The 23,727-nt window shown below is 37.2% G+C and overlaps 2 protein-coding genes and 1 pseudogene across 2 annotated transcripts; all 3 read right to left on the bottom strand.

The window, feature by feature from the left end:
- Nucleotides 1-233: 233 nt before the first annotated feature.
- LOC140969199 (uncharacterized) lies at nt 234-4,278 on the bottom strand. Its single transcript, XM_073430472.1, has 8 exons — nt 3,689-4,278; nt 3,329-3,407; nt 2,023-2,823; nt 1,726-1,905; nt 1,554-1,643; nt 1,148-1,399; nt 843-1,001; nt 234-614 (listed from the first exon to the last, which is right to left on the bottom strand). The coding sequence occupies exons 1-8, from the start codon at nt 4,110-4,112 to the stop codon at nt 602-604; spliced, it is 1,998 nt and encodes a 665-aa protein (XP_073286573.1). The 5' UTR covers nt 4,113-4,278; the 3' UTR covers nt 234-601.
- Nucleotides 4,279-4,650: 372 nt separating this feature from the next.
- Nucleotides 4,651-7,184, bottom strand: LOC140969200 (pentatricopeptide repeat-containing protein At2g27610-like; annotated as a pseudogene).
- Nucleotides 7,185-18,181: 10,997 nt separating this feature from the next.
- On the bottom strand, nt 18,182-21,912 carry LOC140969220 (serine/threonine-protein kinase AGC1-5-like). The gene is made up of 2 exons (XM_073430496.1): nt 21,196-21,912; nt 18,182-19,053 (listed from the first exon to the last, which is right to left on the bottom strand). Exons 1-2 carry the CDS (start codon nt 21,804-21,806, stop codon nt 18,255-18,257), a joined length of 1,410 nt encoding a protein of 469 aa, XP_073286597.1. The 5' UTR covers nt 21,807-21,912; the 3' UTR covers nt 18,182-18,254.
- Between the last annotated feature and the right edge of the window lie 1,815 nt (nt 21,913-23,727).

Consider the following 23,727-nt stretch of genomic DNA (forward strand, 5'->3'; position numbering starts at 1 on the left):
TTAACCATCAACTAATTTTAATTTAACTGTTAAAAAAATGAGTTCTTTCTAGATGAGCTCATCTTATTTTCTCTATTCTTTTATGATTTATAACGTTAAAACATTTTTTGTATACCGAAATCAAGTCATTTAAGATTAATCTAACACCATATAAAACCAGCAAAGGAGGTATCGTCTTCGGGGCATTGACATGGACAGATGGAATCCATGTGGTAAGAAGTCCGATTGGTCTCAACGTAGCATCCTTGTAAAAATCATTATATGCAGGAGTACATAACAAATCATGGTACATGAATCACTTCAAACCAAAATTGAATGGATAAAACATCCCGTTAACCTTATTAATTCATGAGCAAATAGCCTCTAATCATTCATTTGTAGTTTGATTTCTTGGAGCCTTAAACTTAAAAAATTGTACTGATGATGACAGGATCAAATCGATGGTAATTGCATTAAACGCAACCTCGTGTGTTGCGAGAGTGGAGCAACTCAGCCCATAATGTGCAGTACCTTCATTTCGTTACACTATCCATAAGATATTCTTCATCTTAACTGCTCAAATTTGTTCGATCGAATGCTCCAGCTGGACTTTTGATTCACTTCAGTTTCGGTCCCTGCTCATGACCAGATCCATTTCTCACAATCGTGACAGATATTTTTTAGAAAATATTTGGTACATTATAGTAACCAGAAATTATTACTGCAGGAGATGCTAAACTAACAATATAATATAGATATTGAGATCACCATTACAATATTTGAATAGATTTCATCTAAAAAATTGTTGCTCCCCCATTCTCAAATTGAGTTATCGTCACAATGATAGTATTACAATTCATTACCTCTTCATGGATGACAATAAAACACCCTGCAGTGACTTGTATGATTGTGGATACCAACTGTTTGAAAGCTCCAAACCTCTAACCAATTCTTGTAGTTGAGATGAAAACATGTATACTTCTTCATCAGCTTCATTCTTGCCCCCCCATCCATCCACACCACTGTGCATGAACACATTATCAGTTTGATTACTTCATGATATACTTGTTTTTATCTCTTACATGTAACATATACATACTTGGACCCTACAAATCGGAGGTGGATTAACTACCTGAGAAAATGCAACACCAGAGGTGGATTAACTTACCTGGAATCAATTTCCATGCCATTACTACAGGTAGAGAACAGTACTTTGATAGTAGGGTACATCAACAGGTTAGCAACTGGTTCCCCCGGGTGCACACAGCATCCAGTACAGCACCACGTATTTGGATTCAGGAGAGTTATTCGCAAAACTGGGGATTTAGTTTGTATGTCTCTAACAATAGTCAGGAATGATAATTCATCTTCTGCACTTTCCAGTAACTGGCGAGCAAACATCTTCTCCAGAGTGTAGTTCCTGTTAGCAGGTTAAGTTTTGCATTAATTACTTATTGATAATTAACCTCAAGACAAGGGTTTTGTTAAAAAAGGATTAAAAAGAAAAGGCAAAGGAAAGTCGATGGAACTACAATCACAAGGTTCAATAAAACTCTAATACTGTCACTGGTCACTTTTCTGTTTTCCATACATAAATTAAACTTTTCCCTCCAATTTGTGCAACCCTCAACCTCCATTTTCGCTCAGGATTACAATGTTGATTGCTGAATTATCCTTCCATATGTCCCAATGACAGGTCTCCATCAACATCCTCAGAGGGTTTAGAGCATGTTCATCGAGCAACATTATATAGGCAGGTAGGTCTTCACAGAATCCAATTGTATCAAAGTCTGAATATGGCCGATCAAGATTATTACACAGTAATTTAGACACCATACTTGGAAAGAGACCGCATGGTAACAACAGATCAAACAAGCAATAAGCTTTTTGGAATGAACCATCACATATGATGTATGATACGTCATGCTGATCCAGGTGATACAATAAAAAATGAGGTTAATTTTGACGTGAAAGCCGAATATAAATTATAAGATGATGATGTGCATCCATAAAAGGAGTAAATTTTTAACCTTTGGTGCTCACCTGAATGTATCATGGAATCCACTTGAGAGCAAGCAAGTTGAAATACAGCATTTGAACAATCGAATACCACCATCCAATGATGCATGATCCTCAAAGCATGGATATGATCCAACAAGAGAGGAGCATCGAGGGCAACAGAAGTTGGTCCACTTTATGTTTTTTGAAAGGGAAGAAGATTTAACAATGAAACCATCCCCAAGAAAACCGTCAAGAAACACTTTCTGATTTTCAAGAAGTTCATCATACACTCCATTTAAAGAGGGACAACATCCTGTATCACAGCTACCCATCTGATATTTTACATCAGCAAAATGTCCATTCATCAGTGCTTCCTTTTCTTTGATCTGCAGTGCAGGAGAGGTGCATGATAAACTATCCTTATTGGATACATTTCTAGAAGGCTTGTGTTTTGAGTCGGTCACATCTATTTCCATGGAATGAAGAAAATTTGTGCTATCATCACTGTTTGAGGCCTCCACATTTTGATTCCCACATTTTGCATGTCCTTGCGTGCTAAACCCATTTATAAAAACTCTATCACAGCCACTATAACCTGTCGAATTTAGCTCAGGCTCACAATGCAGTCTGGCCATCGCATCAGAGAACCCGCATCCCAGAACATCATTTTTGCTTAAAAGAACAGATGTCTCATTCAATAGGCATACACCAGCTGCGCAGGTATACGATTTTGCGTATTCTGTCACGAGTTTCTCACCTACACCGCCAAATGAGCAACAACAAGACCCAAACCAATTGTCAGCAACATCTCGCCAGTTAATAGATGGCATTTCATCAAAGCATCTGTGAAATTACAGGTGTCAACTCAATCTGGACCAAAATCATCACAGTTAAATCGCATTAGTTGAGAATGTGAAAATACAAGCTCAGCAATATATCAAGTTGAATTCATTTTTCATGACCTAAGGCCATCAATCTTGGTCTTTCATGTTCCTGTTTGGAAGATAGTTCTCTAGGGTAGTGAAGAGATCTTGAATGTTTTGGAGCTTCTTTTTTTTTTTTTTGAAAGGTATGTTTTGGATCTTTTAAAAAATGTTTTCAAAATTTATAAAATAAAAAATATTATTTTATAAGATAATCCTCAATTAGTTTAAATAGAATGAGCTCCTGGAGCACTTAAATCGACGCACTACCATCAATTTTTTAGGACAAAAAATATGGTCGATTAACCTTAGATGCCAATTACTTTATTGATTTGTGATGATACGGAATATCAAACTTGAAAATGAAGCATCTTTAAATTAGGAAAACGAATTAATCAATACATCATATTTCAAAGAAAGGCTACCTGATGCCCTTTGTAAGCTTGGTCGAGCAACTTCTGCAGTAGAAATGAACCTCCTCCATGCCCGATAACTTTTTCAAATCTGAAACAAAATAATAAAAAAAATTATTCGTAAATTTTTTTTAAAAAAATATATATATATAATAGTCAGGTCGAAAGAGAGAGATTTTCTTGTTCTTTCTCAACAAATAATTCCTGCACTTGGAATATTTGAGGCAAACCATTACAGATTACATGTAAAAGAAAAGAAGATGTGTGCCGCTGGAACTAACCGAGTTATCAGAAACAAGATCAATAATCACAATACACACACACACACACACACACACACATATTGACGAACCAATTTTGGTAATTACTTGCCAGTATTCACACAAAGCTCACGAGGTTCATCCGTGCTTTCCCCAGAATCAACGATTGCATCAAAATCAGAAACGAGTGGATGGTTCACGGGGAGCAACAAAACGAGCTTAACCTCGATGTGGTCTTCGAATGTCCTGAAATGGATAGGTGATTCCTGGTCAATCAAAACCCGAGGAACAGGAACGTGAACTGAGGTTCCCTTTTCTGCTTCTTGACTTTCGGAAAACGACATCTTTAGTAGTAATTGTTCGGTAAAAAGGTTAAATTTGAGGTTTCTGCAATGAATGGAGGGCTTGGTGTTTGAATTAAACAAAAGTAAACGAAGCGTCGGGGAGTGCGACTGGGATTCCCACGTGAACCGCCAACCACTAGGGTTATCAGAGGCGGCGGTAAGAGGTCCATCGGCCGATGAGGATGGTGGCATTTTCCTAGTTTCGTGTTCCCTACGTTGACCAAGATCGGCGCGGTGTTTAAGGGCATCTCATTCTCAGTCGAAAGGTATGAAGAACGGGTACCATATCCGAACCAACCTGTTTGGGTCGGGTTTGGTTAAGGTTAAATGGGTAATCGGTTTTGTATTCGGAAAGTATGAGTCGAATAACATGTTTTATAATATCCGACCCATTTAGGTTTTTATTATCTATAGCCTTTTTTTATTTTCGGCATCAAACAACCTCTTTTGATTTTGTTTTTTATACGGAAATTTATGGTTTATATATGCATCTTAAGTGATTCCAAAAAATCTTTATAACACTACAACTTCTTTATTTAATTCTCTTATATTCCTAATAATTATTTTCCTCAAATGCGATCATTTTGTTTTTCAACAACTAAAATTTTAATATCTCAAAAAAATTTCATGGTTTTCTTCATATGAAACACAACATCGGACTGATAGATGTTATAATTTGAGACACCGGGTTCAAGATCTTATTGGCAAACAACTTCTGAAGTTTGAAATCTTATTGACAAAGAACCACAGGAAGAGAAGCCGAGTGTGATGCAATAGCCAGTATCTCACTGTGCTGAGAAAGGATGGCTTCTTTTTGTTCCTCTTCAATATATATATCATGGAGAACATAATTTGTGTCTGGCTGATATCCAGCATCCCTCAAAAGAATACTTCATTCTTCCAGCTTCATATAAATGCCATCTGATAAAGGATGTGAAACATTACCAGCCATGAATGCATAGGTCTTGTTCTTCACTTCAATCTGGCCAGCTCAAACCTGTTTCCTTTTTAACTTGTCTATCATCCATCAATTTTTCACTTTCGCCCTGTCTCTCCAGTGACCAGATGCAGCAGATAAATTAGCAAGCAAGACATAAGCGGCTGACTCCTGGGGTTGACGTGAGATTAGCTTTCTGGCGGCAAATTCACCTAGCTCTTAGTTTCGATGAACTCTACATGCAGCCAACAGTGTATGCCAAACAGTTGCACTTGAAGGAAAGAGCATTCTGTTGACAAGAGCCATAGCTTTATCCAGCAACCCAGCTCGGCCATATCGATCGGTCCCATGCACGAATAGATCGATCTCCATTGTTGGAGGGATGTGAAGTTTTTTATATCATCATGTCAAAGAATATTTGACCTTCATGCACTAGTCCTGTGTGATTACTGGCAGAAATAACACCAATAAACGTAATTTCATCCATTTCCAAGTTTCTACTTTGCATTTCCTCAAATACCTTCAATGTTTTTCCCCATAACCATGTTGTAAGTACCCTGAGATTATCGAGTGCCAAGAGACTTAAGTCTCTTTCGTGCTGCCTCTTGAAGACTTCATTAGCACTCTCGATATCTCCCTTTTTTGCAATGGTTACCAGGGCACCACTGACAATCACCGCATTATTACAGCAAAATTTTCATTGAGCTTGAATGAAACTGTTTACCTTGTTGTGGAGCTGCTCTGGGCATAGCACAATATGCATTGATTATGCTAGAGAAGGTAATCCGGACATAACACAATCTTATAATAATTCTAATGTTCGAAAAGTGATTTGAATAACAAAATCTTGTAATAATTCTAATGTTCGAAAAGTGATTCGAATAAACAAAGTTAAAATATAAAAAGTTTCTCTATGCTTGTATACATTGATTTGTTAATTAAAATCAAGTTAAATTTTAGTCTAGTAATTTTATTTCCGAGCTGCACTCAAAAAACCAAAAACTTATACTTAATAATATATTTTAGCATAGACTAAGTTAAATAATAATTATTATTATAATATATATACAAAATTAAATTAAATATATGCATGTTAGGAAAAATGGAGCCGGGCCGGAGCCGTTTGGGTTGGCTCCGTTAGCAGACCAAGCAACAACATCCTTCTTTCCTATTTGTTCAAATATTTTAGTGGCTTCACTGTTCTTTTGCATCTTAACATAAGCATCAAGCAAAGCTGCTCCAACTGAAGGTGAATTTTTTATAATAAACTTGAAACAAAGCGTTATTTGAAAGAGCTGCTAGCTAGCATTAATTGTTGAATAATTGAATGGTTTGGTCTAACACCTTGGCTTCTCATTTGGTGAAGCGGCATTCTGCAAGTATCCTCCAATAATTGCAGTCCATGAAACCATCCTCAGCTGATAATATCTTAAAGGCATCATCCATCCACCTTACTAACTTTCACATAGGAAACCGTAAGAGCAGTTCTGATATAATCATGAAACTCGAAGCCACTCTTGACAAATTGAGAATGGAGCTGTCTCAAAAAATCCAGTTCTTTCAGATTAGCACACAACTTAATAGGTTGATTCTGTAAAATTTACACATGCTAGATGGAGCATCCCAAGAGATTCTAACTCAAAACCCATTCACAAAAAGACATGAAATCATCCCATTCCAAGAAATTGCATCTCTGTACTTCATACCATCAAACACGTGTTTAGCCTCCCTAATTAAACCACATTTATTATAGAGATTGACCAAAGAGTTTTCCACAACTCTGTTTGTATCAAAACTATTGAATTATTGTATTAAAGAAACATGTATTTAAGAATTAATGAGACTGTGTAGGGTTTTGAGTAAATTAAAGGAGGGCAGGATGCTAAAATTATTTTTAAAAAAATAAATATTTCTTAATTAAATAAGTGTAAGGGAAGGAGTTGAAAGGAGCCAGGTGGGGCTCGCACCCACCGCCCCCGGCTCCATTTTCGTGCGTTCGATACAGAAGAAAATGGATGATCGACGAACTTTTGATTGATATATATGGATAAGTCGATGTAGTTTACAATCATGATGGAAAAAAAACGACAAGATTACTTTTGTTACCCACTTGGTGTCATGGGCAGCGTCACCTTTCATAGCACTCTGGATCCGTTTCAATTATCGACATGCAAATTGATTGGATCAATTAACAAGATGTGGAAGTTATTTTTCTTACGAGAATTAAGGGTTAGGGGGATTTTTTTTATAAAAAAAAGTGGATAACTCAGACTCGCAAACCTTAGGAAGCTGGTTAGTCGATGAGGGTGGGGTTGTGCTGTAACCATGGCCGGCTCCAAGGGGAGGCAGGCTAGGCGGCTGCCTATGCCTCCCTTGGTTGGGGCCTCTAATTTTTTTTTTTAAAAAAAATTTTTTTTTTTATCTTTTGGTTTTTGCATTTAAAATTTCATTGGTGCTCTCAATTATTTTGTTGAAATTTTTGTTAACTTTTTTGTATTTTTGTTTCTTTTTTTTTTTCTTCTCGTAAAAAATCAACTTTCTTCTTGAAAATTCTCCATCGTTAAATTGCTTTACTCTTGTGAGTTAAGTTTCTTAGGTCGCGTCAGCTATCATTCTCTTTTTTCATTGAATGTGATATTTCTTGTCTTTTTTATGTAATGTCGTTGGTGTTTTTTTAATTGATTTGGTTTTTTGTTTTCTGGATTCTAGAATTTTGTAATTTGTTTATTCGCCTCTTGGGTTGATTTTTACTCAATTTGATCATATATATTTCTGGCATATGTTAAATTTTAAATTATAATTTATATTTGTTTTGTGACAAAAATCGATTATTTAAACTTCTTTAGTTTGATGATTCTTATTCTATTTGTGATGTACATAATATATTTATATATGACTCGTGAGATTAGGCCTAAAAAATTCATTGAGTTATTTTTTAGTTTTAGTTTTTTGTTCTCTTTCAAGACAATTGTTTATGTCATTCTTTTTAATTGCAAGAATTTTGAATTTTGATTATTAAATGAATTTATTGTGTCGATCATTTTTTTGTTGGGAGGTTTGCCAATAAATAAAAGAAATGTTTAATCTTATAGTGTGTTTATATCTAAATCTCGCATCAGCAATCAATCTTTGTTAGTATTTAAATTATATTTTGTATTGATGATAATATGTATAATTAATTATCAGCTCGTACATAATATTTTTATTTTTAATAAAAAAAATTATACAAGACATTATATTCTCTTAAAAATTAGCCTAGGGAAATGGCAGAGCCATGATTATTAATATACTCGGGTTAATATTTTAAACCCTTAAATCTCTTAATTTTTTAAATTAAGTTAGCCAAGAAAATGTCACATTAATTCAAAATTAATATATATAAAAAATTAAAAAATTGGGCCACACGGGATATCTAGCTCCGCCACTAACCTAGAGAATCCAATTTTCTGAAGACGACACTGGTTGTAACAATCTGTATTCTCATAAATCATAAATCTGAGTCAATTTTTTCCTGCTAAGTGTGTATTCGATTTGAGTCTAGCTCAATTAGTATAGCTTGGGTAAAATGGTACCCAAGCTCAACAGAGTAAAAAAAAATTTCATCTCGAGCTCGATTTAAATAACTTCGGAATAATTTGCGCTTGAACTCGAAGGCTCAAATATCAAGATCAACATCAATGAAGATTGAGATATTCCTTTTTCTTGGAGCATCAATCAAAATAAAGTTCAAACTTTGTTGTCTTCATGCTCGATCGAGTAATATTTTTTTCTTATTTATTATTTTTAAATATTAACTATTATTCCGAATAATATTATACTCATAATTCATCATTATTCATATATTTAACGATTAAATTTATAGAAATTGTTGACTATTTACAAACGCAAAACAACAAAATAGGACGAATTAGTATTTAGTAAAGAGTTGACATGTCACGCCCCGAAATCGAGACGTGTCATCGGCGTTGTTTAACAATTTAAAACCGTATAACAACAAGCCACGTAGTACATCAAATAGCCAAAAGCCAGTCTATTACATAAATCAATAATCGTCTTTACAATGCGATTAAAACGAAATGCGGAAGCGTATAACACGATAATATAACTAAGAGACAATGATAAGACTGGTCTTGAATTGGATTGACTTCATCACCATCCCCAAAAGTATTCTTGTTCTTTATCTTCGATTTGTTTCTCGTTCTTATCTGGAGGTGGGAATGTAAGGGGTGAGTACTTGGGAAATACTCAGTAAATGGGGGCCGATCGGGCATAACGAATATCAAGGTTATAATTATACGAATACATTATTATAATCTCAATCTTAAGCATGTTGAATCGAATATGAACAAGATACAAACATAGCACTGAAAATCATCTCCTTTTTCATGGTTTACTGATCAGTCCCCTATATGTTACTCCTCTAAGGGGCGAGGCCAAAAGAACGGTTATTATAACCCACCGCATCAGGGCCTTAAACAAAACATATCAAATATCGGAATTTCCTTGCCATTTCTAATTCGAATCATTACAGTGCATTTCAAAGATTTCAAACATGCTTTCAAATATTATAACGAATATCAATCAACAAATTGTTCAAAGATTTTCATAACAAATAGGAACGAATATATCATGCCGATCGAATTTCAAGAAACATACTTAATTTATTTTTTGAGCAAATGTGGACATACTTACGAAGAACAAGTATGTCGATATATATATCAAGTAGTACACTCATGAAATGCAAGTGTACGTAAAAGTATAACAAAAACCCACTTACAAAGAAATATATATAGCAAAAGCCCACTTACTTGATGATAATCTTCAAAGATTTGAGGGAAAGACAACTAAAATTCGAACACGAAAGCTGCTGGACTGCGTCGAACCGGACAAGAATTATGCTACTGCGATGCTTCGAAAATGGACAAGAATGAGTTGCTGAAATTTTCAGAATGTTGTGAATGTTTTGTGCCTTCTTTTTGGTCATCATGCATGGTATTTATAGGCTCATGGAAGGGAGGTGAAAAAGCTCTCATTCAAGGCCATTACATCCATGTTTATGGCCTTCTTGATGGCCTTAAACACCATTAACATGTTGTTATGTCTCTTCAAATTCCTCCTTGAATTCATGGCTTGAAAATGTGGTTTAAAGGCTTGGCTTTGTGGCTCTTCAAATGTGGCTCTTCAAATTCTTAATGTGGCTCTTCAAATTCTTTGGTCTTCACATCCTTCCCACCTTATGAGGAGTTTCGTCCTCGAAACTTGGCTATACTCGATCTTCAAAGAGATTCGGATATTGTTCTCGCATCATTCCTTCCAACTCCCAAGTAGCTTCTTTTTCGGTGTGATTGGACCATTGTACTTTGACATATGGAATAGTTCGTCGTCTCAATACTTGTTCTTTGTTACCCACAATTCGGATTGGAATTTCTTCGTACTTCAGCTCCTCATTTAGCTTGCCCTCAACCAGAAGTGGTCCAGCCTCCAGAATATGACTTGGATCGGAAATATATTTCCTTAGCTGCGAAACGTGGAAAACATTGTGGATTCTTGACATATCAGGTGGAAGTGCTATTTTATAAGCAAGTGTTCCCACTTTCTCTAAGATTTCAAAAGGTCCGACGTATCTAGGATTCAATTTCCCAGTTTTATTGAACCGCATCACACCCTTCATGGGTGACACTTTCACATATGCTTTTTCACCCACTTCAAATTCCACGGGTCTTCTTTTCAGGTCAGCCCAGCTTTTCTGTCGATCCTGTGCAGTTTTCAGTCTCTCTTTGATCATAGCAACTTTATCCACTGTTTCTTGGATCAGTTCGGGTCCAACCATGGCTTTTTCCCCTACTTCATCCCAATATAGTGGCGATCGACACTTTCGTCCATACAGAGCTTCGTACGGTGCCATTCCAATACTGCTGTGATAACTATTATTGTATGCGAACTCGATTAAGGACAGATGTTCGCTCCAATTACCATTGAAGTCTAGAGCACACGCTCTCAGCATGTCCTCCAAAGTTTGTATTGTCCTCTCAGTTTGGCCGTCCGTTTGAGGGTGATATGCCGTACTAAGAGTAACTTTTGTCCCCATAGCTTTTTGAAAGCTCTTCCAAAAACGGGATGCAAACCTCGGATCTCTGTCTGATAGTATGCTAACTGGAACTCCGTGTAACCGTACGATATTATTCATGTACAAGGTGGCCAGTTTATCCAGATTATAGTTCATGCAGACAGGTAAGAAATGCGCAGATTTTGTGAGTCTATCTACGATTACCCATATACCATCATAGCTTTGTCTAGACCTTGGTAAACCGACTACAAAGTCCATGGAAATATGTTCCCATTTCCATTCCGGGATTTCCAAAGGTTGAAGAAGTCCACCAGGTCTCTGGTGTTCTGCCTTGACTTGTTGGCACACGTGACACTTGGAGACAAACATTGCAACGTCCTTTTTCATTCCACTCCACCAGAAGTTTTTCTTCAAATCTTTATACATTTTGGTACTGCCGGGGTGGACTGAAAATTTTGACTTGTGTGCTTCAGACATTACTTCCTGTCGAAGATTTTCAATGTCAGGTACACACAATCGTCCTTTCATCCACACAACTCCTTTGTCATCTGTCTGAATATCTGGTGATTTTCCTTCTTCAGCTTGTTGTTTCAGTTTCATCAAAGTGGGGTCTCGATCTTGACTTATTTTGATTGTTTCCCGGAGGCACGGTTGTGCTGAAAGTGACGCTAGTATTACCTTGCCCATATTCTTCCGACTCAAAGCGTCAGCTACCTTGTTTGCCTTGCCCGGATGATAGCTTATTGTCAAATCGTAATCCTTCAGGAGTTCAATCCATCGTCTCTGCCGCATATTTAGTTCTTTTTGAGTGAACAAATACTTGAGACTTTGGTGATCAGTGAAAATCTCACACTTGGCTCCATAGAGATAATGTCTCCATATTTTTAGTGCGAACACCACTGCAGCTAGTTCGAGGTCATGCGTCGGATAGTTGTGCTCATATGGTTTCAGTTGCCTTGAAGCGTAGGCGATCACCCTTCCATCTTGCATGAGCACACATCCTAAACCTCCTTTAGAAGCATCACTGTAGATGGTGAAGTTTTTTCCTTCAGATGGCAATACCAATACCGGAGTAGAGGCAAGTTTCTTCTTCAAGGTCTCGAAACTTTGCTCACATTCTTCACTCCATTGAAACTTAGAGTTCTTTTGTGTGAGTTTAGTGAGGGGTATGGCTATTGAAGAGAATCCTTCAACAAATTTTCGATAATAGCCCGCTAATCCCAAGAAGCTTCGAATTTCTGCCACATTCTTTGGTCTCGACCAATCCATGATTGCTTCTACCTTCTTAGGGTCCACAGACACTCCTGCTGCTGATATTATGTGTCCCAAGAATGTGACGCTCTTTAGCCAGAATTCGCATTTCCTGAACTTGGCGTACAGTTCCTTTTCTCTAAGCGTCTGGAGGGTGAGACGAAGATGTTCTTTGTGGTCCTCCTCACTTGACGAATATACAAGAATATCGTCGATGAATACCACAACGAACTTGTCAAGAAACGGTTTGAACACCCTATTCATGAGATCCATGAATGCTGCCGGAGCGTTTGTCAACCCGAACGGCATTACGATGAACTCATAGTGCCCATACCTTGTTCTGAAGGCTGTCTTCGGAATATCGTCTGTTTTGACCTTTAGTTGGTGGTAGCCTGACCTTAAGTCGAGCTTGGAAAAGACTGTAGCTCCTTTGAGTTGGTCAAACAAGTCATCTATCCTTGGAAGCGGGTACTTATTCTTGATTGTGATCTTATTCAGTTCCCTGTAATCAATACACAATCTCATGCTTCCGTCTTTTTTCTTCACAAATAGGACAGGAGCTCCCCATGGTGATGCGCTTGGTCGGATTTGCTTCTTATCCAACAATTCTTGAAGTTGTTTTTTGAGTTCTTTCAACTCTGCTGGAGCCATTCGGTACGGTGCTTTTGAGATTGGTGTAGCATTGGGTACTAAATTAATCTCAAATTCCACTTCGCGGTCAGGGATTGTGCCAGGGAGTTCTTCAGGAAAGACATCCGGAAACTCTTGTACTACCGGAATCTTTTCTAGTGCAAGTGTGGTTCCTTCCTTTACCTCGCTTAACATAGCCAGGTAAACTTCTTCTCCACTTTTCATGGCTTTCCAAGTCTGGGAAGCAGATAGTAAGGATTCATGTTTCTTGACTTTGCCATAGTAAACGATTTCTTCTTGGTTCGGAGCCCTTAGTTTGACGTTCTTCAGGCGGCAGTCTACAATTGCGTGATTCTTTGATAGCCAATTCATTCCCAGAATGGCGTCGAACTCCACCATGTTTAGTTGAATCAATTCAGCTTGAAATATGTGCTCATTGATACCGATATTACAATCTTTGTGCACCCTATGAGTTTCAATTGTCTTACTTGTGGGAGTTGCTACTCTAAATGGTTCAACAAGTACCTCAGGTATAAGCCTTAATTTCTTAGTGAACCTCTTAGATATGAACGAATGAGTGGCACCACAATCAAACAATACATAAGCTGGCATTTCATTGATTAGAATGGTACCTGCCACGACATCGTTTGAGTCATCTGCCTCTTTATGAGTCATTGCAAACACACGAGCGTTGGGCTTATTTTCCTTCGGCTTGTTGGAGGTAGTATCACTATTTGACCATGTCCCTTTCTTCGGCTCGGGACAATCAGCAATTCGATGTCCCAATTTCCCACAATTGAAGCATGCACCAGTTTTTCTACGGCATTCCCCAGAATGGCGGTTATTGCAGATAGGACACATCTTGGCCTCTTGATATGTTGGACTGGACGAAGCGCCCTTGAAAGTCCCACTGGACTGATTTGGTCTTTTGAACGGTTGTTTCCCTTGAAAAGATTGTCCAGAATGAGGTCGCTTATTCTTGTTCTCATCCTCCCGGCGTTTGATGTCTGTCTCTGCTCTTATTGCTGCGCCCATTAGATCAGCAAAGCTCGTAGGTTGATAAACTGCTAAAGCTGACTGAATACGGCTGCTCAAACCACGCTTGAACCGATGCATTTTCAAAGTATCATCAGCCATGATAGTGGGTGCATAGGTTCCAAGGGAGTTGAACTTTGAAGTATACTCCATCACAGACATATCCATAGTTTGAGCGAAATTTTCAAATTCACTCAACTTCTGTAATCTCACTTCAGCCGGATAGTACTGTTTCAGGAATACCTCTCGGAATTGTTGCCATGTGATTGGTCCATTTGCTGTCACAGCTGGTGAGACTGTCTCCCACCATTTGGCTGCTTTTTCTTCTAAAAATGGTGTCACCACATCCACCTTGAACTCGTTGGGAATCTCGAGTAGGCGGAGTTGGGTCTCAATATTTTTGATCCAGTTTTGGGCAACTTCAGGGTCCGGGTCTCCTTTGAATGTTTGAGCTCGATTCTTTCGGAGAGACTCGTAGTGGTACTTGACCCCCTGTGCTGGAGGTCCTGGTGGTGGCGGATTGCCATTGGCGTTTGTGTTTCCCAACCCTTGGATGGTGGTGGCCACAATAGTTGCTATGGCCATTAAATCAGCTTGACTTAGGCCCAATCCTGGTGGTGGTGGCGGAGGTAGGTTCTCTTCATTGTCGGTGTTATTACGGTTGTTATTGCGATTTCCGTAGCGTGGGTTGCGGTTGTTTCGTACTGGTCTCCCGTCCATGTCCTACAAGTGTACAAGTTTCTAAGATATTCGTTTGCTAACATATATCAATGAGTCAAACATGAAATGAAATCGACCACTGATAAAACCAAATAAACTCTTTATTGATTCAAATGAAAAGGGAAAACAATACAAATCCAAGTTTTAGGAAGCACAAAAGAAGAGAAAATTCATGAGAAATCAAATGGATTATAAATCCTTATTACAACCAGTCGTGACACTAATTCCTCAATCATCTAAAATCTCGCCATCTCCTACTGCTTCGTCTTCCATTGGCTCTTCTATTGGTTCCATTTCAGGTTCCAAGTCGATAAGGGCATCCTGAAGTTGTTGAATCTGATTTTGTAAGTGTTCGTTATGCATAGTCAGATGCTGCACCGAATCTTGTAGTTCTTGAATGACCAATGCATCTTGCTGATGTCGTTGGACTGCTATAAAAGAGGTCTGTTCCAAGAGAGCCTGGAGATGAGCTTTCTGTTCCTCTAGCTCGTTCTTTTCTTCTTGTAGAGTATGTAAAGTTGCAATCAGTTTCCCGTTGTCTTTCTGTTCTCGGGCGAGAGATGCTCGAAGATCCTTAATGATGGTATCCTTGTCAGGGACGGGTATAACACTCATGCGAGCCGTGGTCCGAATGCGAGGCATAGAAGAATTTGAAGCCATTTCCTGAAATAAAACAAATGGAAAGGCTTACAAAATGATAAGGTCGTGAATAAACATCAAACGGTAACTTTAATAGTCATCTCATTCGAGATTTGATTCAGAAAGGGTTCAAAGATGGAAAATTCGAGAATTGACGTATGGTTTGAAGACTATACGTCGAGCTCAATACAGAATAATTAATGGAATCGAATTCTTGAGTTTCGGAAGTCACAATTTTCAAATATAAGATTGGGGTGGACATGAATGACTAAGTTTTTGCCAAAATCTAACTTCGTCAAACTTTGTCCTTCGAAATCTCCAGCCGGATTATGAACCTGGCGGCTCTGATACCACTTAAATGTCACGCCCCGAAATCGAGACGTGTCATCGGCGTTGTTTAACAATTTAAAACCGTATAACAACAAGCCACGTAGTACATCAAATAGCCAAAAGCCAGTCTATTACATAAATCAATAATCGTCTTTACAATGCGATTAAAACGAAATGCGGAAGCGTATAACACGATAATATAACTAAGAGACAATGATAAGACTGGTCTTGAATTGGATTGACTTCATCACCATCCCCAAAAGTATTCTTGTTCTTTATCTTCGATTTGTTTCTCGTTCTTATCTGGAGGTGGGAATGTAAGGGGTGAGTACTTGGGAAATACTCAGTAAATGGGGGCCGATCGGGCATAACGAATATCAAGGTTATAATTATACGAATACATTATTATAATCTCAATCTTAAGTATGTTGAATCGAATATGAACAATATACAAACATAGCACTGAAAATCATCTCCTTTTTCATGGTTTACTGATCAGTCCCCTATATGTTACTCCTCTAAGGGGCGAGGCCAAAAGAACGGTTATTATATCCCACCGCATCAGGGCCTTAAACAAAGCATATCAAATATCGGAATTTCCTTGCCATTTCTAATTCGAATCATTACAGTGCATTTCAAATATTTCAAACATGCTTTCAAATATTATAACGAATATCAATCAACAAAATGTTCAAGGATTTTCATAACAATTAGGAACGAATATATCATGCCGATCGAATTTCAAGAAACATACTTAATTTATTTTTGAGCAAATGTGGACATACTTACGAAGAACAAGTATGTCGATATATATATCAAGTAGTACACTCATGAAATGCAAGTGTACGTAAAAGTATAACAAAAACCCACTTACAAAGAAATATATATAGCAAAAGCCCACTTACTTGATGATAATCTTCAAAGATTTGAGGGAAAGACAACTAAAATTCGAACACGAAAGCTGCTGGACTGCGTCGAACCGGACAAGAATTATGCTACTGCGATGCTTCGAAAATGGACAAGAATGAGTTGCTGAAATTTTCAGAATGTTGTGAATGTTTTGTGCCTTCTTTTTGGTCATCATGCATGGTATTTATAGGCTCATGGAAGGGAGGTGAAAAAGCTCTCATTCAAGGCCATTACATCCATGTTTATGGCCTTCTTGATGGCCTTAAACACCATTAACATGTTGTTATGTCTCTTCAAATTCCTCCTTGAATTCATGGCTTGAAAATGTGGTTTAAAGGCTTGGCTTTGTGGCTCTTCAAATGTGGCTCTTCAAATTCTTAATGTGGCTCTTCAAATTCTTTGGTCTTGACTTGACACCTTAGGCAGGGCCCTCGGACATACCCTCATTGACAAAGTGCATACTTGATGGGACCCCAAAGCCCAACTCTCTTAGTTATAGAGAACTCGTAATTATTGTTTATTCAATAGAAATCTATCATTAAAAAGAATCGTTAAATCGCTAGAATGGATACCTTATTTGAAGTTTATTAGGAAACATGTGAGTGAAAATATAAACACGTTGGAATAATTTGTATTGATACAGTCAAGACCGTCGTCAAATTCGAGTCTTACATATTCAATATCGTTTTTGGTATATGTATTGCATTAAAACAATATATAATTTTTTATTACACTAAAAAATTATATATAAATCTGATGTTGATGGTTCCACTAAATCCTCTATTGCATCAAACCCCATCTACCATATCATCGAGAATAAACAATAAAGCAAAAGAGGAATCTTGAAATCCAAACAAAAACCAACATATCCCAATTGCTATTATTGCAAAATCTTTAGAAGAATGGAGTTGATGAAATCAAATGATAACATTGTGATGAACTCAACCCCACATTCTTCCTCCAAATGTACACAAAATCACGTGGGGAGGGATAGCTTTGCTTGTTTGCTTTCCACCAAAAGATCTTAGCTTATGCCATAGATGTTGGCTTTGATTATTTACATGTGTATTGTCGAGATCTCTCAAATAAATTGTAAGGCATTGACTTTTAAGGGATAAGAAACTAAAACTTGAGGCCTTAAATCAATTCCATTAGGAAACTTTCTCGTCGATCCCCCCCCCAAACCCTTTCACTATTATTGCAAGAAAGCAATGGCTACAAAACAATTTCATACAATCTGTGTGGAATTTCGACTGTATATATATATATATATATATTTCGATCGTCAAGTTAAAGCCATGCATTAAAGATTTGGTAAAAAATAATATAATGAAAGCGATTGTTTTTTGTTTTCTTTCATTTTGATCCACGCTTGAGTTTCGCAATTTACTTAATGGGATAGATGTTTAGGTTCACTTTTGTTGTTGGCTTGACATATTTGTCCACAAATATTTGTGAAAGCACTCTTGTGAATTTCATTTTGATAGTCTATCCACAAGAAAATGGTGGAGCCATGGACCTTATCAATTGGCTTGACATATAATATGTATGTAAGTATATATGAAGTGATGAGAAAATACATTAATATACAATCTTAAAACAATTTCAAATGTTTCCAACAATCAATGGTCTTAGGAGGCTAATTTTCAACATGTTTTGTTCCTCTAGAAATCATATTATATTTGAAAACATGATTTTTTTTTTTAAAAAAAAAAAATCAAATTTACATATATATATGATGAAAAAACATCTCCCACTGGAGTATAATAAATTATAAATAAAATCTTCTCAACAATCATAATTACATTTAATTTGACTAGTAATAGTCCACAGGAGGTTCAGGGCAACATTCATCAGATAGAAAATCTTTGCTAAATGGAGGAGGAACAAAAGGTGGACTTGTGCATCTCAACAATGCCCAATTCACTCCTTGGAAAAATGGGTGGTGTTTGATGGCTGATGCACCCATGGTCGATCCCATCCGTCGCACCGGATCCTTTACGAGCAATTGCGATATCAGTTCCTTGGCTGCAGCCGGAATAGCAACCTCTTTTGGGAACTCAAGCGCTCTAGCGATTATATTAGCCAGCGTTATCTCGTGGTCCATCCCACGAAAAGGCGTCACACCGTAAAACAACTCGAATATGAATACCCCCAGTGTCCACCAGTCCACTGGACTACCATGCCCTTCTCCCGACACTATCTCCGGTGCCAGGTACTCGTGCGTCCCGACAAACGACATCGAACGAACATCGATGGGCTCAGCCACAAACTCGGGACCCATGTGGCGGGTGGACTTCTTTTTGCGCTTGCGCTTGAGATGGAAGCATGATGCGGCGGGAACTATACAACTGGGAAGAATACATGAGGTCGAGCTGAAGGAAGGTGGGTCGATGGTGTACTCATTTGATGGTGCGGCATTTGGAATATTTTGGCCGGAAAATACTTGAGCAGGGGTGGATGTTGAGTCGTCGCATCTTAGCGAGAGGTCGAAATCGGTAAGCATTATATGGCCGTCGGATCGAACTAACACGTTTTCGGGCTTAAGATCGCGATATACAATCCCCATCATGTGTAGGTACTCTAGAGCTACCACAACCTCAGATGCATAAAACCTGTCAACAACATAAGATTTGATCATACATATAACTTGTATTTTAAACTAAACTCGCTGCTCTTTCCGTGGACCAAAAGTCGGCACGCTTGAAAAGGGGTGTCATTTCGGGTGAGTTGGGTCTGGTTGAGCAATAATACTATTCAAAAATTTCTCAACCGAACCCGAACAAACCCAAAAACGCTTAACCCGATCAACCCGATTAACCCAATTTTGAATTTTTTAAAATTGTTTTTAAAGAAAATTAAATAAAATTCAAAAAAAATTATTTTAATTTAAACACATAATAACAAAATCTCTCTCATATATATGATTTAAATTTGAAATTTTAATTGTAAAAAAATAAAGTATATTCATTAAATCAAATAAACAATTGTTTAAAAAATAAAATGTTCAAAATAAATATTAAATTATGAAAATTTATGATATAAATATACAATTAATATTTTTTCAGACATACAATATATAAAAATGTAGGCAATATTTATTAATTATATTTTTAAAAAAAACAAAATTTAAAATGACCCGGGTTGATCCGAACTCAACCCAACACGATCATTTTTTTGGGTCAGCTATCAGGTACAATCCGATCTGACCCGAATCCGAAAACCTCACACTCAAACCTGATTTTTTTCTAGTTGGAACCATGATTTTGACCCTCTTATTTTTTAACCTTAACTTAATTCTTGGTGTCGAAACAAAGACTGATCGAGTAAAGAGTGAGAACTAAGTCCAAAATTACGTTCAATCATCCTCCTTTAATTAATGTAGTTAAATTCCTATATTTTGTCATTGTTTTTCAAGTTCTATGGGCTATATTGACACTACTTCCCCTTGCCAAACTTGGCATCAACCAGGCTTAAATAGCTATCAAGAAATCAAATCGAGTAGGGACACAAGGAGAATGGTGAAAATGCTGAGTCAATTTCAAGGAATCCCCAAATTCCGCATAAGTTAGCGGAACACATTTCATGTGGTATATATATATGACTTCGCCTTTGTGATGGGTAAAAATGAGCGAGAAATAATCACAGGCCACGTGCATTAGATGATGAATCCGAAAATGTCAACCATAATATATTATAGTAATAATAATATTTTCGCCTTTTCATAATATAATCATAATTACATTATTATTAATAATATGATAACAATAATCGTCAAAACTCTAGAAAACAAGGGAAGTCCTTAAATGAAGCTATTTTATGCTTATATTTACTATTTTATATATAGTAGTAATTTCAATAGGGAAGTTTTAAAATTCTTTAGATGTATAATCTTAGTCAAAAATTTATATCTAAAGGATCATAGAAATCTCTCATAACATAGATCGGGCTTTAGCCCAATGATCTCTCCCAGATTAGCTGGCTCCCTCATCAGGTTTGATTAAAAAAAAAAAAGAAATTTCTCATAATAATTACAAATTTTTTTCATAATGAATTGCTCATTACTCTTATGTTGAATTAGTATATTAATATGAACTAAATGCACGTAACGTGTGCTTTTAATGCACAATGTGGTTGCACGAAGAAATTCTACTTAAATATAATTAACTTCGGGAAAAAATGGTTTACGGTATTTGTTCATATTTCGATATATATTTTTACGTTGTTTAATCATTAATTTTCTCTTAAAAATTGAAACAGAAAGCAAAAAAATGTTTATATATTAAAATTAGAGAAAAAATTTGAAATTATATAGTATAATAATAATATTTCTAATAAAAAAAATATTTATTGAATTTTTAATAATAATATGAAGATGGATAGAGAAGCCAGAGAGCTTGAGCGTCTCTCACCAACCGAACAGAAAATACAGTAAATTTCAGTTTCTCCATTAATTTAAAAACTGTGAACCCATCAATGGAAAATGGAAGGAAAGGTCCCCCATTAATGGGCAACGCCTCCGCCAGGTGTTGGCCCCACATCTCAACCATCACCCGTCACTCTCCCAACTTTCAATTTCAAAGTCGAACTCGAATTTTTTTGAAACATTCCACTTATTAATGGCGATTGGATGGACAAATCTTGATGGGTTTTTAGTGTAATTAACGATCGGACTTAGATTTTTACTCCTCGGATCAATCTATGATCAGTGCATGCTTGCTGGAATTGATAAAGTAATGGAGGATATGGTGGCGTACCTTACGGCGGATTCGGGGAAGCGTTTACACGGTTGGAGCTGGCGGAGGACATGGAGATCTCCGCCGGGGCAGAATTCCGTCATGAGGCACGACCATTTCGGAGAATCGAGGGAGGAATAGAGCGTCGGCAGAAACGGATGGTCCAACATTTCGAGGATTTCCTTCTCCGTTCTCGCTCGGCCCTCCTTGTTACGGCTCGCAATCTCCCTCTTGTCCATCACTTTCGCCGCGAAGAGAGCCGTGGATTTGGATTTAGTAGGCTCCGCCCCGGATGATGCCAGGGCCGTCGGAGTAGGAGGAGGAGGTGGAGATTTAAGCTCGGCTAAGTAGACTGAGCCGATATCTCCCGCGCCGAGGCGGTGGAGGAAGCGTAGGTCGACGAGGGAGAGACAAGGGAAGCGGCGGATGGAGTCCCAGCAAGGGTCCCCGGAGGGTGCTATGGAGGAGGAATGGAGCTTGAGGGCGGTGGAGAGAGGGAAATGGGAGGATGCGGAGGTCCAGTCGGAGCCGGAGCTGGTGGAGCGGTGAATATCGGTGGCGGTGGTGGTTGTGGTGGAGTTGAAGCTCATGCTCTGGAGGTCGTCGGCGATATCGTCCACCCATGGCTCCATTAACAATGGGTTCTTGGGTAACGTGGGGCTGTGTGAGTGAGGAGGATTGAGTTGGAAATATAAAAGGGTGCATCGAGCCCGGGATTCATGTTTTTGTCTCCAATTTTCTGAATTTTTTTATTTTAATATATCTTGGTAATTGATATTTTTATTTTATTTAAATTAATAAACTTAACTAGTTACAAAATGTCCCTATTTATTTTTCTAAAAAAAATTAAAACAAAAAATGTCCCTATTGATACATGATGTATTGCATTATTGAAGCAAATCTTCTTTTTTATGAGACGATCTCAATTTTGTTAGATGAATCTTTTATTCAGGTTATCAATGAAAAAACATTACATTTTATGTCAAAAATATTATTTTTTATTGTAAATATAGATATGATTGACACGTATTATAAATAAAGATCTGTCAGACCGTCTCACAAGATACCTACTCTATTACCTATGAGTGAGTTAAAAATTTACTGAATCATCTATATTTTCTCCTTGCTTGATTGGTACTAGATTGAGCAATGTGGATGCTTTCGGTTGAGAAAATTTTGGAAATTAAAGCTATAGAAAACCCCATACATTTGGTGTGTATCAACAAGAAAATATGTTTTGGTGAGTATCAACAAGAATAGATTACTGCATCCTTCTTTTCCAAATCTTCCGTCCCTCAATTGACCATAAAATCATTTATTTGTTAATTCCCCAAATTTGAGTTTCCTAATCTAAACATACAATTTTCGGGGTGTAACGTTCGTTCTACGTCAAAGACAAAATAAGCGCATAACAAGGAGAATCAGTTCAAATCATCATCTCCACACACACGCAGTCTCCTTAGATGATTTGCATAAAGATGCATGCTTTTATAGACAATAATAAGCAGCAAACATTACTTTCTAAGCCGGCGGAAAAAGCAGCAGCGGCCACAAATCCATCTTCAATTCTCATCCTGCATGTATTTCTCGGCTAACAGCTTTAATCCAAACAACCCAGAGTCCACCAGTTGCAGCACATATCAACCCTTTACTTCCGGTTATCTTCCACGCGGTAATCGAAACAGGAGAAACAACTATCCTTCCAACAATGAGGCTCCACGTGAGCATCTGCAGCAAAGGTACCCCCATATCATGCTAGGAATTAGATCGACGGTAGTCCCCTCCATCATTCTCATCATAAAAGTCTGTTCATCATCCGTTTGCCTATACGCCGTAAGATCCATAACAAAGTAAAGCCTTTCTAAAATTTCACACAGCAACTCGGAGATACCATTCTGCGACGCGGAGAAATTCTTCATAAACCGTGGTTACAATTTACAAATAGAAAAACATTCCACAACACAGAGTATGGGCATCATATGTTAAATAAACATCTCCAGAACTTTGATCCGTTCCGGCAAACCATTAATTTCACATGGTAGAAAAAGGAAGGAAGCTTACCAGTTCATAATAGTGAAAGCGGGAGATTTGACAAAAAAAAATATGAGGCCTTTCGGAGCACGGATCGGGGGACTATTTGGTGTATGGGCTTGTTTGTCTTGTAAGTTTGGAAGCAATTTGGGCCTTACCTTAAAATGGGCGTGGATTGTTTTGATTTTGGGCCATACTATACGTGATATTGATATTCAAATTCCTCGCAAAAATTAAATATTAAATAATAATAATAATAATAATAATAATAATAAATAAATAAATAAATAAATAAATAAAATTTGTTCACAACATGTGACAAAATCGTGGCTTTAATTTTTTTATAATAATCCGGGATTTGAAACCTCGAAAGAAGGCTAGAATCCGAGGTTAGAATTTTCAGATTCTATTTTAAGAGTATTTACGTTTAAAAAAACATATTTCTTAATAAAACCATACAAAAAATCTACGCAAACGACTTTTTTTTTTAAAATATATTTCCTGACCCAGTAAAGAAAAATG

Source organism: Primulina huaijiensis, unplaced genomic scaffold (genome assembly GCF_012295235.1).
Source record: "Primulina huaijiensis isolate GDHJ02 unplaced genomic scaffold, ASM1229523v2 scaffold40277, whole genome shotgun sequence".
NCBI classification, from domain to species: domain Eukaryota; kingdom Viridiplantae; phylum Streptophyta; class Magnoliopsida; order Lamiales; family Gesneriaceae; genus Primulina; species Primulina huaijiensis.